Consider the following 17,684-nt stretch of genomic DNA (forward strand, 5'->3'; position numbering starts at 1 on the left):
ATATTATGTATCACTCTATCAGATCCGTACATGGCATGAAATCTATGTCCAAATCCAACGGACCGCACGCAGAAACGCAATGACGACGAAAAACAACCTTATATACAGATATACTACCAGAGAACAGAAAAAAAAGACCCCGGAGAGAACAAGAAAGGAAAGCGAAACCCACAAACAGAAGCATAGCGAGCTGTTGCAATGCTAAACGCCCACTCGCGGGAGAAACAAAGTGATCCGTATTCTGTACAGACCGATGACAGACAGGTAAGGATATCAACACCGCTCCAGAAACAAACTCCGTATAAGCAATGGCGACACGCACCGGTGGATGAAAATAGACACGAGAAGCGTACAGTTAAATAAGATAAAGTAAATTCAGACGGGAAGAAACGAAGATATGGCACGAAAAGGAGAAGTCAATTGTTATGGCTTTTTCTTAATGTGACTGCCTCCTACCTCGGAAATACCAGAAGAAAGTTCTTCTCCCTCTAGGATACGCCATAGTCGTCGAACGGAGAAGCCACTGCTGAAAATGTAGATACCAATCAGCCATGCAGAAAAGATGTTCGCGAGATGATGAAGGAGATAGGCGTAAGAAACACCATAAACGGCTGAATAGATGGCGATAGAGAAAAGGATGATGGAAGTGATGTGTTTGAACCTGACACTGTTAGATAGAGCGACGCACTTATGGGAAGGTATACACACCGAGAAGTCACACGAGGGATCATGGCCCCACTGGTCAGTGTCTCGACTAGAAGGATAAACGGCATGATTGATAGGACATTGTGGTGCGATGAGAACGGCATCAACCAGTGGACGACAAGATTGTGAGCCCAGACCAGGAGGACCAATGCGTTGATTGGCAGAATCCACAGCATGAGAATGAGAATTGAGTGAGAGTAGTTGGAGAAGTTGAAGTGTGCAGTGAATCGCTATACACGTTAGCTAAAGGATCATCCAGGGATTGAAGATAAACGTACAGTTTTCCTGGCATGCCATTGTGCCCGTATGCAGGTGGCAAGCTGAACAACACAAGCGACCATATAAGCAAACTGGTACGGGATGACTGTCGAGACGAGAACCAGAAGGATGGCAGTGTTGATTAAGCGCCTTCTGGGGGTCGATGCAGCGAAAACTGACACATTCCTAGAGTATAGTTAGCAACCGGTTTTTATTCCTGTTGGTGGATGACACTTACCCCTTGTCATCGCGTCTGATATAGCCAAACTTGCTATTCACAAGACCATACATGAAGGAGATGATCGACAGAAGCAAGAGGGCCGCGTAGTTGACAATGACGCACACCCCAACACTGATTAAACCAAACACTGGGACCAGAAACCAGAAGAACGCATCCTGTGAACCCAGAAGCAAGTCATTTTTGGTGAAATCAATCGGGCTTTCAGTGGAATTCGTGCGCCAGTGGAATGGGTCATCGCTCGGTGGGAGCGTAGTCGAGGTAGCCAAAGAAGATGCCAAAAGCGACATGGCAAGCAGCAAGATTGGCAAGGATGACCGAACGGCACTGTCGAGACCCTCCGCAAAGGTGATGAAGTAGCCTGTTTCATCATACACTTGGAATTGCTTGCGGAGAACCAGAGCCACGACCAGAAGCGGGAATGCCGCGAATACGGTACGATACCGCATCACGAGCTCGCCCAGACTACTGGTGATATCCACCTTGAGCGAAACATCCACCGTAGAACCGTAGCTCGGGTCCGTCCAGAGTTGAAATGACACGCCACCCATCAGGGACTGCTCGCGAAGCGGCGGGGGCATAAAAGGTGCCAGACCGTGAAGATTGACATTGACCTCGTCCACGTTAACGAAGAACTTGGACTCGTGGGGATCCGGGACGGACTGGCGCAATAACGGAGAAAACAGTTCCTCCTGTTTCTTCCCGTGGTCGTGTCGGACTACCTTGAGTTTGTAATTCAGCAAACTCGAGTACATCGCCGGAACCTTCACCTCAGTGAGCATCGGGCGATTGGCTGGAAGCCTCATCTTCAGCCCGGCACTGATTAAGCCACCCAAGCCCACACGAGCCCGGATGAAAGCATCCGAACTATCAGAGAACTCTGCTACTAGGAAGCCCTTGGTAGGTGCACTAGCCTTGTCAACAATGGCAACGAACTGATGCTCCGCCAAATCTTCCAAATCATATTGGAGATACGAGAACGGTTGCACGCGGTCGTAGGGGTTCTTGGATGAGTGAGTTGAAGCAGGAAGGTGGATTCCATCCTCGGCGGCATTTTTACAGGCCAGACGAGTTGCGCCGACATTACCCCCAGAGAAGTCCATATTCATGGAAAATACGGATGTGAGCTTTCCATTCTGTAACGGGAAAACGCTACAGAACAAAACTTCGAGGTTCCCATTATCGCCGGTTTTATCAAAGTGATTGTCGGTCAGAAGAGTAAATTTCTTCCCGGCGACACCTTGAGGCGGAATGGGTAGTAGACGGACGTCCGGGCCCTTGCGTTGGCCGAATCCGCGCAGAATCAGTCGTTCGCCTTGGGGCAGAATCGTATTCGAGTTATCTTCGAGCGTCAAGAGAGTGTTCGGTTCTGTAGGCGCAGTACGGATTAGCCAATAGCTCTGTCTTCTTCTCGTCCTTTCAACCAACCTTTCTGCGGAAGAGTCCTCTCAGCCACGGACTCCAACCCGGTCAAATACCACTTCTTAAAGATGCGCATACGCTCCGCGCGTGGCCTTGTCTGGCTTGCGCGACGCACATCCACCACGTCAAACAGGGACTTGATTATAGCCTTGCGGAACTGGTCACACCATGTAATGGATAAGTGGTCCATTCCAATCCAGACATCCGGGATTGTCGAAGTAAACACTGTAAAACCGTGCGTTTCAGGAACGAGGGACGAGATACTGGCGTAATCCGAAGGGACGACGGTATCGCGAGAACCTCCGGCGATCGAGATGAGGGTCACATGCCACAGTGGATTGTTATTAGCCCAGGTTTGGGAGTATGCTTCGCGCCAGTAATCATTGATTTGCTTGTAGGTTTGAACGACGTCCGACTCGAACGATACAGGCGGCTTGGCGTGGGGCGCGGACATGGTGACTATAGTATTGACCGAATTGGCTTGGTAGTTTGCCATCGTAAGCGTTGTGCGCGCGACGATTCCACCCATGGAGTGGCCGATAAGGATCACGGAACTTGGGTCGGGAAGCTCGGGGTCTCTGCGGGAGCGTCGGGGATCGTGGTAGAGGGAGAGAATGTATGCAACGGCCTCGTTCACATATTCTGCCTGGTCCAGTAATGTTTGTCCATGAAACGCAGCCATATCCTCGTTGAAATCGATCATGAAAAAATCGAGACTCCGGGTACCCGTCTTAAGGCGATCTTGATCATGACGGACGACATCGTGATAGTGTCGCGAAGCTTCCGCGGCGAGGGAACGGACTTGACGATAACTACCAGCATTTCCAGGTAGAAACAAAACCGGCGCACCATTCAACTATAGAGTCAGCAAGAACATTCTGCAGCACAAGTAGTCATCAAACTCACGCCAACGTCTTCTTGATTATATGCGTCGACACCCTCCTCCCGATAAAGGTATAGATTGTATTTGCTTGCGAAGCGCGTATGTTCCGTGTCGAATCCCACCATGCGAATAAATGTCGGACTCATAACAGGAATGCCACAGCCATCACCGCCCACCTGACGCGCCGAGAACGAACGAAGTATGGAGACTAGGAATATCGATGCGAGAAAGGTCATTATGGCGGTCAAGATCGAGCACGACCACGGACTGCGCAGACGGGCATGTCGGAATCGTGGAGAGCCCTCTGGCGATGGCTGTCGTTGAGAGGAGGATGAGGAAGACGCCAATGGCATCATAATGGGTGGTCTGGGAGCGGAGGTCTCGTGAGACGGTTGCGTGTTAAACGTTGAAGATGAGGACGACAGAGTCCTCCACATAGTCGAATTCCTGGAACGGGGCGTAGAAGAACCGTTATCCCGACGGAGATCAAAGCTAGTACCTCTTCTTGCTACCTGCGATCGCGAATTTTCAGGCGTCTCAAAAGCATTGGGGCCATGACCATATTCCTCGATAGGTGTGATAGGAGTTCGCGAGATTAACGAGTCCTCAGCGTCGTCCTCGCACGGGGAGCCAGACGAGTGTCTGTGCATTTGAAGAGGCGACGATGCGAGTACTCATCCAGCACGCAGGGTATACGGGCCGATTGAGACCTGGCAGCGAGGGCGCACGAGGATCACTGAGGGGGAAGGCGGAGGAGGAAAGAGAGAGAGTTCCGGACAATATCGCGGAAGAGGCTCCGTAGAGAGGCGGCAAGGGGGATTGCGATAGAAGTCGGACGGTTGAAATTGACAACTGCACAGCGACTATGCTAGAGCTTTAGATAAGTGAGTGACTGGAACAGGATCACGATGTATCCGCCTTTTTCTTCTTCTTCTTCTTCTTTTTTTTTTTTTTTTTTCTGAATCTCCAGCTCTGAAGAGTAATAAAACGGAACCAACCGAACACACGGGTCGATGAGGCGACACAGTCGGTAAGATAAAGTAACAGACAAAGAAAAGGAACGAATGCCAGACAAGAAGCTCGACTCAAAGCGCACGTCGCAATGCTGTCTGTTCTCTATCTGTTTATGGTGTATCTCCCCTTCTCTCTGTATGGAGAGGTGAAGTGAAGTCGAGCATTGCCGAAAACGGAATCGGTCTTGGCACGGCTTACGCAGTGATGAGACTCTACAGTAAAAGCAAAAGTAGTACTAACCACGCATGTTTGTATACTCAACAGTTTCCTATACGACAGGGAAGTGCAGCTATGCAGCAGCAATGCAGGAGCTCTGTTGCTGAGCAGATATCAGTCTGGATTTTTCCACTGCAGAACTATGCTTGTACACTCCACACTACGGAGTACTACACCATTACAGGTGGGTCGCTTCTCTCATACTACCGTGCATGCACCGAAATAAATGAGGAAAAATTACTCCATATGCTGTGACAGATGCTCTCATGAGTATCAGTGGGCAAGACTATTAAGCAGACTCTGATATAATCGTTCTTTTTCCATGTGGTTTGGATTAGTTGGATTTGATATAACTTCGTTCTCTAACAACTTCTTGGCAGGGTTAACTGGTCAACTCCAGGTCATCTATATAGGGACAACACAGAGCTAATCTGATTGCTGTTGTGAAACGGCCTTTTCAGGGTCCCTCTCAGCCTTTGCATCCCTCACCTCAATCATATCTTTATCATGCTCGACATCAAACTGTCGCCCTAGTTTCTCCGGACCCGCCAGGGTCATCAAGATCACATATCCATACACACATCCCATGAAAATGCAAATCACCTTTCCATATTCGTATCGATCCGACGCCTCCTCAACTGGTGGCAGCGGAAATCGTTCACCAATAGTAGACTCGATCGTCGAACTAGCAGACGAAGCAAGATTTCCCAGCTGATACGCGCAACCCACCGCAAACGTACGGATAGAGTCGGGAGATAGTTCCATCATGTGGATCGGTATAGTGCCCCAAGCACCTTGGACGCAGAACTGCTCAAAGAAGGCCGCTGCCATAATGCGCTCGGATTTGACGAAAGTGTAGGGATAGAGGATGGCACCGCCTATTATGCTTATCACAATGATTGTGAAGCGGCGACCGAATATTTGACTCGCCCAGCCGCAGAGCGTGCCGCCAGAGAGGGCGCCAAGGTTGGCGACGACTTGGGTTACAGTGACGGCGTCTTGTGAGAAGTTGTATTGTTTCTCGAGCATAGTCGGGTAGAGGTCTTGGGATCCATGAGACTGGGAACGTTAGCGTCGATGTATGAAAACTCATAGGGAGGTGTGTACCATAAAATTGAACCCAGCCAGCAACAATACAAGGTAAGCCAGGATAAGCCAATGCCGCTTGATAGCTACCTTACCCTCTTCGAAAAAAGTCGAAGTCACTCCTCCCATCTCAGCTCGAGTTTCTTGTCGCCGTCTGAACGCCTCGGTCTCGGGAAGAAACAGACGGTATAAGATGATCAATACCGGAACAGCAGCCGCAAACCAGTAAAACGGTCTCCATCCATGCGAGGTTGTATTAACCAAGGCACGCGAAAACGCTGTCGCTAGCAAATATCCAAACGCGTATCCCTGTTGAAGGATACCAGAGACAATCCCACGAGCCTCCAAAGGACAATCTTCAAGAGCGGTAGCTGCAGCATTACCGTATATGCCACCCATGGCGATTCCGAAGAGGGCTCGGCAGGCCAGGAACTGCTTATAGGTTTGGCAGAAGCCGGTACCTAGCTCAAGGACGATAAACAGTATATTATTGACGATGAAGGGCCATTTGCGGCCCCATCTGTCTGAAGCGATTCCGAAGATAATGGCGCCCACGGATCGCAGCATGAGGACGAGGGTTATGCCCCAGGTTATTTCGGTGACGGACTTGTCGAACTCTGCAGCTAGTTCAGTGGTAGTTAATGAGACCGTAAAGAAATCGAACGAATCCCATGTCCAACCGAAGAACGCAACCTATACATCTGTTACCATACTTGCGGCGTTGTATCTGTTCAAATACTGCCACCTACTCCGAAAAAAAGCCATTGTTGTTTATTGAGAAGAGCCAGCGCCTTAAAGGGATTGGGCGCTGGATTCATTGGCGGGATTAACGTGGGCAATCTGGTAATAGAATACCGTAGGATCGTTTTCATGTATCCATCTTGTCTGTATTGCCCCTGATCTGAGACTGGCTCAGTAGGCGCTTCTTTTCCATCGTATTCTACCATGGTCCACTGATTGCTGAATGATAGTCAGAGGAAGAGGAAGGAACAGAAGATGGATAGAAGAGAAATGGAATGCAAGGGAGAGCAGGAGAAAAAGCAGCTGAAAAGAAAAAACAGCTGAACTGGCATGCCTTTATCTTGTTGAGGGAAAAAATAAGCGATTCACCCCGCCGGAGCAAAGCATTCAAACAATCAATGGTGGTCAGCATGGCTGTCTATCGTCGTATCATCGATATCCTCCGGCGTGAGATTGGCTCGATCCAGGCCGTCTATGGTCGGCGCAATTCCTTTCCCTGGTTTCATACGCCACTATATTTCCTATTCCAAGCAATTACAGTTCGCCCTCCGCGTTCCCGTAGCACCGGAAAGGAGGATATCCCGTTGCGGCTGGATCTGGTGGTCAAAGAGTCCGGGATTGCAACTGGTTGGCTGGCTGGTACGATGGGTAAGCGAGTCAAAAGGTTGAATATTGTCCGCGGAGATTATTGAGCCTGAACTCTATCTTTCTAATAGGCCAATCTAGGTAGTTCCCTTGCTGTTATGCTATTGCCCCGCAAACTGATTGTCAATCCCCCGGGGTCTCGGCGCGGAACGCGGAATGCGGGGGAAGTGCTGTCGTATAGAAGACTGGATCTGGCTGAGAAGTTAGTATTATCATGGGAATGACAGTTTCTGTAGGGGCATAGATAACATGTGAAGATGCGGTGTTTCTGTTCTCAGAGTCATCCCGGGCTGCACGAGGTCCAAGATCGCCAAGCAATACGCCCAGAGAGGCTTGACTTGCTTGGCTTGTGCCATAACAAAAGTATTTCATTTCTTTGCCCTTTTCATCATCAAGATCGCTATTTTTCGTCGGGAAAATGTTTTTTTCAAGAATAGTACTTTCTATGCTCGAGTTGAATCGGAGCAATGTAACCACGCCGGTAGATCGACAATATAAGCTTACATAGAAACCCTGGTGTAGGATTTTAGCGGTATCTCATTGGGAAGAGAACTCCTTCTTCTCGTATATCTGAGGAGTCGCATATACTGGACCTTGTATCAATGATCTGATATCAAAATTTAACGTTCATAATTCATGATTCAGCCATATGATTTAGAACGTTCTATCGCCAGGTACTCAAGCTTGAGGGTACACCATTTGCTGTCCGTAATAGAACATGTAGAGATTATTTGGTACTTTAATCCAGGGATATCACATCCAACTCACGTAGCTGTGTTCGAAATTTTCAGAAAGCAGGGCTTCTTTGAAAGGGGCATCTGGTGGCGAGGCGCTCCGACGTCTGCTGCAGAGGTTGCATCCGGAGAGATGAACTCAAGGAGCAAGGTAAAGTTCACGTGTTGCGATGTGCATTAGGAGCAGTATAAACACTGCTAGCAATACTCCTGCCATCCGACGATGAACAAAGCGCCATGGTGCGTTGAAAATGTCAGTAGCCATGGGTATGGCTTCGTCAAATTTGTTTTGTTTGCCAGAGTGCTTTCTTGAAGAGGACATGGTCTTCGACCCTTTTCTGTCAGAGACATAGTGGGTTTTTATTCAATGCGACGGAATGCATTATCTATACCCAAATGGCAATGTGCCTTCTCAAGGAGCTGCCACTATCGACAGGTTGTCGAGTTGGGATAAGGCTTGATAGCTTCCATCCCGGAGGTTACTATGGAGCACTAATAAATTCCCGGCTTCTTCATGCAAAATGACCTTGAGTGTCGTACTGGTTATGCGCAGCAATTCAGTGGTAATATGAGGCCAATCACCTACATGGGGGCGGGCTAACATGTACCCGAGTGTGAGAATATGTTTAGGTATGAACCAGACAAGTCTCTGGGATGCTATCTTCACAGAGTCTGTACGCTCTGGACTTCCTGATACAGGACTATCAAAGGGTTGGAAGAGCGCAAATCACAAGGCAATGGATCTTTGGTGATGATGCAGCTTGCAGCATGCGTGGCAAACTGGATTCCAGTTCACTCGCATAGAGCGCACCAACTAGAGTGGAAACACTCATTCTCATCTAACTCGAAATCATAGGTTCCACGACAATACGGTCTCCATTCGCAATTGCCAACCATTTACTCGTCTCAAAGCTACCCGATCTTTGTCGGCAACCAACATGACGAACCACTTTGACATCACGGCCATCATGCGCATCGACCAATCGCTACGACAATAATTGGTTCTTGTCGACATCCGCCATAAACCACGCTATCTGTATCTGCGGTATCTGAACAACGCCTCCGACAACACACTTGACCTTTCCCCTGTTCCCATCGTTTCGTTTCCTTCGTCCCCCTACCCCCTTCAACCAGCTCCAATAATGAACTTGAGCGTCCCAGCCCGTGATTGCGTTTGCTCTCGCGAAGAACGGGATTGCACCACTGAGGAGCATCAGAGGTTTCTCGCATTTGTCAATCTAGGAATGGTATCGGGCAGGTGGACAAGCATGATCTTTTCTTTAACACAGTACTTTTCGCATCCATCGCATTACGCAACTGTGCTCAGTAAGATTTCCTTCACAACGATCGACTCTGGTGAGCATTTCCCAGTCAAATTGTTATTCACCGGACCGATGAAACATTCGTAAAGTGATCAACGCCAGAAGGCTACTCTCGTTGCTCGGTCTCGGCAAAACAAGGTCTTCTTGGGAATATTGCGTGATGGAATATTGGATATTCGGATTTTATGGAGCAAAAGAAAATCTAAATACAGAGAAAGACATTTCAAATCGCCTGTCAGGAGTTAGCCTGAGCTGTGCGCCTTGAACCGCTAAGCTTCGCGACATGCAGGATACTTGCAGCGGATGTGATCGACCTCGCAAATGCGCGACTCATAATCATTTGATCTTTTCTTAGCTAGACAGCTACAAAGCCAATGAAATTAGTTATCTGAAATTGTTCTCGTTTATCGATAAACCGAAAATGAAGCGGCGCAGTTGAGCGTGGCTGAGCGAAAGTATGTATGGAGTACTTGTATGGCAATCGCAATCTGCTCTTGCCGTGTGACAGTTCCGGCCCCTGTGACTACGCCGTGGCAGAATGAGCACAGCCTCTTTTTTCTTACTTTAAAACACATTTCCCTCCGGACAGAATATCACATTCTATCCATATTCGATTTCTTCTCTGGTCGATAACTACCTTCAAAGAACCCATCATGTCGGACCCTTATCACTACCAGCACGGTGCGGGGAACAACCCTCAGTACGGCGGAGGATACCAACAGGGCTACTACCCACCGCAGCAGCAGTACTCGCAACAGGGCTACTATCCACCCGCAGTAAGCCTTTCTAAGCACCCATTCTTGTTTCGATTACTGACTCCTTCGCTAGCAGTCCTACGCCCCGCAACAGAACTACCCTGCATACTCCGCTCCTCCCTCTTACGATCAGTCGTACGGACAACCGCATCCACACGGCGGACACTACGCAGGAACCCCCGACTACTCCCAGAATTCCCACCATCCCGCCGATCGCGGCCACTCCCCGTACCCTCAGCACCAACAGCCCCAGCAAGGCTCGAACGCTTCCTACTACGGCGCTCCGTCGAACGAAAAGTACTCTCAGACCGGACAGCAGCCAACAGGCCCTCCCGGACAGGCACAGGAAGGCGAGAGGGGCCTGGGATCGACGTTACTGGGCGGTGCAGCTGGTGGTTTCTTGGGTAAGAAGATAGGTGGAGGATTGTTGGGAGCGACTGGAGGTGCGTTGGCTGGTGCTGCCGGAATGAATGTGGCCAGCAAGTTGTAAGTTGCGCATCTCTTTTCTTTCGAGGAATGGATGCTGACGTTGCTCTCCGTATAGGCACAAGAAGCATCACAAGAAACACGACAAGAAGCATGACAAGAAGTACCACAAGAAGTATGGTCGACGCGGATCTCATTCCAGTTCGAGCTCGTCGAGTTCCTCCTCTTCGTCGAGTGACAGTGACTAGTGGCTTGGTTGGATGGTATACACTGCTGTGTTAATGTTCCACGTTTCATGATATCCTTCGGCGTTTGAGGACTTTGCTATTATTACACTCCTAGGAGAAATACAAATTGCAAAATCAATCTTGCTCAACGAAATTTCACACTACGGTCGTCTAGTACCTTAAGCACTCAACTTCTTACTATATGTATCTGTTCCGATTCGACCTCTGGTGGTCTCAATTTGCAAACAAGTGTCCTTAGTCTTGATACTCCATGGTGATTATCTGACAGAGGAAGAGGAGTTAACCGGTAAAACACAGACTAGGATAGCCCGAATATTACTCCGCTGCCCCTTCTGGGGCTCCTTTTCTGAATCGTTGTAGTTTTGTCTTGACACAATTGCTAGAGCTCCTGAACTCGCCCACGTTCACTAATGCGTGAGCTCTGGTCATATATTTGGCAATTCCAGAATGCTCCTTGTGTAGTCCATCCTTTTCCTGGGGAGGTGGCCAATCTGCCCGTGCCGAGACATACTGGTTCTTGCGGACACTCTTCAGAAAGCTGAGGGGCTCCTTTTGTCGTACTGCCTGAGCAGGTGTCAGGTACAACGGACAGGAGCACCATCATCGGGTGACAAACGTTGCCTCAACTCGGCAATATATGATCTGCTGCTTTTATGTATCATACTGATCGCGATACTTTGGTTTATACGGCATAATAGCCTGTGTTCGGGATTTTGAGCTGTCATAATCAATATACCAATGAATTGACTTTCGTTAAATCTGCCTAGCACTGTTTTCACTTCCGAAGCCCGTTAGCATTTGACTTCATTGGCGCAATCTGCTTGTTCTTTTCCGTTGAATAAGATCATCAGTTATGATAAGCCCGATCTTTCTCCTGGTTTTTTTTTTTTTTTTACTTCTCTAGGTCGAGTCAATTTAAACCATTTCTCCACAAAAGAATGGAATGCATACAGGGCGATAAACATGCTGCATTCACGTCTCTCTGAGAGACATTCAAAAGGGCCTAGCGTGCTTCTGGCTTGTTGCACTAAATAGCGTATTGTGTAAAGATGCCAGGATATCTGTCTGTTCATAAGAGGGTTATGGAAATCCCCTCCACCAGGAACAGACGTCCTGGTTTAATGCGTGAGTGGGTCCAAGGCAGCCAACATTTGAAAGTCTAAATGGACTCTATCTTGACAAGTCTGTATGTGGAAGAAGACAGGGGAGAGGATGAGTGAAACTTATGACAGCAAATTATCTCATTCACTGGTTTTTGTACATGAAAACCACCCAATAAACAAGTCTGATGCAATCCATACCGGCGAGTTCCAAACGAAGGTCATGGCGGCATGGATACAGAAATATCACTACATCACTGCCCTTTGGCAATGAGCCCTTATCCATCCAATTGGATTTTGATCATGTTGCCTTGCTGTATTGTATGTCGAAATCCAACTGGATAGACAACAAAATCGTAGATCCCAAACAGACAGCTGACATTTTCATATCTACTTTGCATACTTTATTATAACGCAGGGTGATGCTATCATAATTAACAGTTATCGACATCGACTATTTGGACATTGATCAAGGGTACTAGGCGTCCTTGGCAAGCTCTATGAATTCATTATAGGGCTGATTCTATGCCAGGAGGGTGTCCGTATTGATTGGTTCGACCGAACTATGTGCGAACAAGTGGTGGCGAATACCAATCAACGAATGAGAATCAGCTTTAAGGTTCCCAATTAGTATGCAGAAGTACGGAGTATTCATGTATGGATTACGATAACAGAAAATCCGGGGTAGAATAAGCCCCGACAACTGTAGAAGTACGGAGTACGTGTTGTGGTCGAGTAAGCATATGCATGGTACATATATAAAATGCGGTGAAGGACTGAGCCACGAATGGCGGTCATATCCATGTCGAACAGGCATTTCTGCTTATTCGACATGGTGTCTGAACAATACGACAGTTCATCGCTCATGATTCCAGAACCCGATTCCAACGGGCATGATCGGAGTTGATACTAGTCGGTCCATGGATTCGTATCAACCCTAAGGCCTCTGGGCCGCCACCTGGTAAGTGGCGATAGTCTGTTGCACCTGTATACCCTACTCCATAGCAGATAAGTGTTGGTAGCATCTTACTGTCTGTCTCTATTTGCCACAATGCTGTTATCGACAGTAGTATCCGGGGAAATGCCGTGCCATGCCCTACTGAGTTTCCGCCCCTCGAATCCCAGTAGCCAATCAGTCGGCATACATTGGTACTCCCGGGACCACGGGGCCAATCGGAAATCGTCTATGGCTCAAAATCAGCGGCGTTGATCCAGATCGGGCTTAGTGCGGGACCAAAGGCAAAGAAAAAACTGAAAAGAAAAAAAATTTTTCTGCCAGGCGGCGAGAGGGCCACAACCAGCGATAAATATCATCCCCTCCCACTTGGTCCCCTCCTCTCTTTTTCTCTTCCTCTTACCATATCCCTCTTCTCCCCTTTACCTCCTTTTTCTTTTTCTTTTCTCTTTTGAAAAGAGGTCTGGTCCTCTCTTTTCTTTTCTTTTTGTCTTCTGTATAGACAAAAATTTAGACCGTTTCCGGCCTCTGCGTTGTCGAAAACGCAGATTTTTTTGGGCCGCCACTTTTCGAGATACCCTGATAGAACGCCTTCGTTCTTGATTTTTCGCCTTTGATTTCCTTTCTTTCGACTTGGTTATAGAAAAAAAAGTACGACAAAATGCCCGCTGCCGCTTCCGTTCCCGCTGTTTCGAGCAAGGAGACCGCACAGTCTGTGCAGGTTCTCGAGGACCTCATCAAGAACCTCAACGTCTCCGGTAGTCAGGATGAGGTCAACGCCGCTGCTGGCAACCTCGCCTCGCTCTTCAGCGGCCCTATCCCTGAGCAGACCCTTCCCCTGAAGGCCGTCGAGACCTTCCAGAAGCAGCTCGCCAACAAGAAGGATGCTGTTGTCCGTGAGCGCGCTCTCGAGGGCATCCGTGCCATCGCCGGCCAGCCCACTATCTCTCCCGGTGTCGAGCCTCACCTCGTTGCTCTTTTGCCTAACGTCCTTTCCGCCATCGGTGACAAGATGGTTCCCGTCAAGAACGCTGCTCAGGCCACCGCCCTCACCATTGTCAAGGCCCTCAACGGCAACGCCGTCAAGGCCGTCCTCCCCGCCATCCGCGAGTCGGTTTCGAACGCTCCCAAGTGGGCTGAGAAGTTGACCTCTCTCCAGTGTATCGACACCCTGGTTGAGACCGCCCCCGCTCAGCTGTCCTTCCGTGTTCCCGACCTCATCCCCGTCGTCTCCGAGGCCATGTGGGACACCAAGGCTGAGGTCAAGAAGGCTGCCTACTCCACTATGGAGAAGGTTTGCGGTCTCATTGTCAACAAGGATATTGAGCGCTTCATTCCTGAGCTGATCAAGTGTATCGCCAAGCCCGAGAACGTCCCCGAGACCGTTCATTTGCTCGGTGCCACCACTTTCGTGTCGGACGTTACCGGTCCTACCCTGGCTATCATGGTCCCCTTGCTTGATCGTGGTCTCGTCGAGCGTGAGACCGCTATCAAGCGTAAGTCGGCCGTTATCGTCGACAACATGTGTAAGCTTGTGGAGGACCCTCAGATCGTCGCTCCCTTCTTGCCCAAGTTGATGCCCCGTCTTCAAAAGAACTTCGAGACTCTTGCCGACCCCGAGGCTCGTGAGAAGACCCAACAGGCTCTCGACACTCTCGTCCGTGTCGGTGATGTTAAGGATGGCAAGATCCCCGAGATCTCCACCGCCGGTGACATCCCCACCGTCGCCGCTATTCTCAAGGAGATTATTGGCGACAAGGCCAACGACAAATCCGAGGCCATCGTCAACTACATTGGTGCCATTGCTGGTCAGCTCGTTGACGAGAAGGACGCCGAAGTTACTAGCTGGACCCAGAACGCTCAGCCTTACATCGCCGCCCTCGTCGGTGAGGCTGATGCCAAGGGTGTTGCCGAGACTCTCCGCAAGAAGGCCTCTCCCGAAGCCGCTCAGGCTGACGACATCGCTTCTGACGAGGAAGAGGGTGAGGATCTGTGCAATTGCACTTTCTCCCTGGCCTATGGTGCCAAGATCTTGCTGAACCAGACTCGCCTCCGTCTCAAGCGTGGTCAGCGCTACGGTCTGCTCGGTCCCAACGGTACCGGTAAGACCACCCTCATGCGTGCCATCAACAACGAGCAGCTTGAGGGTTTCCCCAAGAAGGACGAGGTCAAGACCGTGTACGTCGAGCACGACCTCGACGCCGCCGACACTGAGCAGACCGTCATCGGCTGGACCATGAAGAAGCTCCGTGAAGTCGGATTGGACCCCAAGCAGGCTGACGTCGAGAGCAAGCTCGAGGAGTTCGGTTTCCTCCGTGAGCAGCTTGATGGCCCCATCACCGCCCTCTCTGGTGGTTGGAAGATGAAGCTCGCACTTGCCCGTGCCGTGTTCGAGGAGCCCGACATTCTCCTTCTGGACGAACCCACCAACCACTTGGACGTCAAGAACGTCGAATGGTTGGAGAACTACCTCAAGACCTCCCCTTGCACTTCCATCATGGTCTCGCACGACAGCCGCTTCTTGGACCACGTCATCCAGCACGTTGTCCACTACGAGCGCTTCAAGCTTAAGCGTTACCGTGGTACCCTGAGCGAGTTCGTCAAGAAGGTGCCTGCTGCTCGTTCCTACTACGAGCTCGGTGCCTCCGAGATGGAGTTCAAGTTCCCCGAGCCCGGTTTCCTCGAGGGTGTCAAGACCAAGGCCAAGGCCATCATCCGTGTCAACAACATGTCCTTCCAGTACCCCGGCACTCCCCGTCCTCAGATCACGGACATCAGCTTCCAGGTGTCGCTGGGTTCGCGTATTGCTGTCATCGGTCCTAACGGTGCCGGTAAGTCCACCCTGGTCAACGTCCTGACTGGTGAGCTTGTCCCCACCAGCGGTGATGTCTACCAGCACGAGAACATCCGTATCGCCTACATTAAGCAGCACGCTTTCGCCCACATCGATAACCACCTCGACAAGACCCCCTCCGAGTACATCCAGTGGCGTTTCCAGACCGGTGAGGATCGTGAGACCATGGACCGTGCCAACAAGATCATCACCGATGATGACGAGAAGGCAATGGACAAGATCTACCGCATCGAGGGTACCCAACGTCGTGTCATTGGTATCCACGCGCGTAGAAAGTTCAAGAACACTTACGAGTACGAGTGTTCGTTCGCTCTTGGTGAGAACGTTGGCTTCAAGCAGGAGCGCTGGATTCCCATGATGACCTCTGACAACGCCTGGATTCCCCGTAACGAAATCATGCAGTCGCACGCCAAGATGGTTGCTGAGGTTGACCAGAAGGAGGCTCTTGCCAGCGGTCAGTTCCGTCCTCTGGTCCGCAAGGAGATCGAAGCCCACTGCGCTCAGTTCGGTCTCGAGACCGAATTGGTCACTCACTCGCGTATGCGTGGTCTCTCCGGTGGTCAGCGTGTCAAGGTCGTCCTCGCCGCTTGCTCGTGGCAGCGTCCTCACGTGATCGTCCTTGACGAACCCACCAACTACCTTGACCGTGACTCGCTTGGTGCCCTCTCCAAGGCCATCAAGACCTACGAAGGTGGTGTTGTTATCATTACTCACTCTCGTGAGTTCACTGAAAACCTCACCGAGGAAGTCTGGGCCGTCATGGACGGTAAGATGACTCCTTCCGGTCACAACTGGGTTTCGGGTCAGGGATCTGGCCCCCGTCTCGCCGACAAGTCCCAGCAGGACGAGGAGATTGTCGACGCTATGGGTAACAAGGTATGTACACTGTCTTCCACTCCGCATTCCGCGTTCCTCACACTCCACCCCACTCCCGCATTTTCGCCTCCCGACCCTCCACCACTCCTCCAACTCATCTCAACCACTTCTGACAACAACACTAACTTATTTCACAGACTGTCGTTGAAAAACAAAAGAAGCTCACTGCGAGCGAACTTAGAGTCAGTGTTTCCCCTTCTGAAGTTTGGAACGTGGCTAACAATCTTTGCAGAAGAAGAAGAAGGAGCGCATGGCCCGCCGCAAGCGTGGTGAGGAGGTCTTCTCTGACGAGGAGTAAACTGAAAAAGTTGGGTTTTTATGATCATGTTACGAGTCATAATGTCATCGTTGGCTTGACGGTTAATAAAATGAAACGTTTTCTTTCTGCTGTTCAATCGTTTTCCGTTGTCTTTCCTTGAATTCGTTCGTAGAATGACTGTACTTCGCCCATAGCCCTAATCGTGGTATGTGTTTAGTATACGGTCACGTGAGAGTTGCTTGTGTTCGTGATGAGAGTCTAGATGGATTTATAATCGAACCGATTGGCGAAGCCGATCAGCTCCTTATAGGAAACCCCGTAGCCATACACTTTGGCTAAGCACTCATTCTACTATCGCGGTTCAATGTCACCTTCTGTTGTAATTTAAATTTCCTCTTCCTATATAGCCTCGTGCAGTCCGGATAATCGACTCCCCGACTTCCCCGACTCGGAACCTACCCGTTTCAGTTCGTACCCAGCGGGTCACTTATCGACCGCTCAACATCGCTATCCCAATACCACATAGAAAGAAGCCGGCTTGGCGTTTAGTATAATGAAATATTTCCTTTGTTCAATCATTTCTGTCTCGTAGCCCTAGACACTTCCGTATACAACCATATGAGGTTATATACTGTCAAGGAACTAAGACAGCGAGATGTATTCAGCCACCACTTCATCCCACAAACTTCTAGAACTCGTCGTCCTCCATCATCACCCTCTGCTCCTCCAGCTCTGCCAGTTAGTTTCTGGTGCTCTTCCTCAAGCCTCGTGAACTGTCGCAGATACTTTTCTTCCAACCTGTCGAGCCGCTCGCGATGCTCCTGTTGCAGAACCTCGGCCTTTTCCCTTATCTCTGATTGTTGCTGATGTATTCTTCGAATTCCCTGTTTGATCTCTGGTAGAAAATCGAGGAAATGCTTCCTCCGGAAGGCCCTGGCGGGTGTCCG

At 49.8% G+C, this 17,684-nt stretch overlaps 4 protein-coding genes across 4 annotated transcripts; 2 read left to right on the top strand and 2 right to left on the bottom strand.

Annotated features, from left to right (window-relative positions):
• Positions 1–423: 423 nt before the first annotated feature.
• Positions 424–4,156, bottom strand: BST1 (GPI inositol-deacylase; the record flags this gene model as incomplete). Its single annotated transcript, XM_043282193.1, has 6 exons — positions 424–661; positions 709–935; positions 984–1,149; positions 1,202–2,570; positions 2,630–3,479; positions 3,530–4,156. The coding sequence occupies 6 exons, from the start codon at positions 4,154–4,156 to the stop codon at positions 424–426; spliced, it is 3,477 nt and encodes a 1,158-aa protein (XP_043139596.1).
• A 1,006-nt stretch (positions 4,157–5,162) lies between these two features.
• ACHE_60961A (sugar transporter family protein) lies at positions 5,163–6,389 on the bottom strand (the record flags this gene model as incomplete). Its single annotated transcript, XM_043282194.1, has 2 exons — positions 5,163–5,795; positions 5,844–6,389. The coding sequence occupies 2 exons, from the start codon at positions 6,387–6,389 to the stop codon at positions 5,163–5,165; spliced, it is 1,179 nt and encodes a 392-aa protein (XP_043139597.1).
• Positions 6,390–9,917: 3,528 nt separating this feature from the next.
• Positions 9,918–10,693, top strand: ACHE_60962S (putative glutamine-serine rich protein MS8; the record flags this gene model as incomplete). Its single annotated transcript, XM_043282195.1, has 3 exons — positions 9,918–10,040; positions 10,093–10,505; positions 10,564–10,693. 3 exons carry the CDS (start codon positions 9,918–9,920, stop codon positions 10,691–10,693), a joined length of 666 nt encoding a protein of 221 aa, XP_043139598.1.
• A 2,716-nt stretch (positions 10,694–13,409) lies between these two features.
• TEF3 (putative translation elongation factor eEF-3) lies at positions 13,410–16,776 on the top strand (the record flags this gene model as incomplete). The annotated part of the gene is made up of 3 exons (XM_043282196.1): positions 13,410–16,478; positions 16,616–16,660; positions 16,711–16,776. 3 exons carry the CDS (start codon positions 13,410–13,412, stop codon positions 16,774–16,776), a joined length of 3,180 nt encoding a protein of 1,059 aa, XP_043139599.1.
• Positions 16,777–17,684: the final 908 nt, after the last annotated feature.

This window comes from Aspergillus chevalieri, chromosome 6 (assembly GCF_016861735.1).
Source record: "Aspergillus chevalieri M1 DNA, chromosome 6, nearly complete sequence".
NCBI lineage: Eukaryota > Fungi > Ascomycota > Eurotiomycetes > Eurotiales > Aspergillaceae > Aspergillus > Aspergillus chevalieri.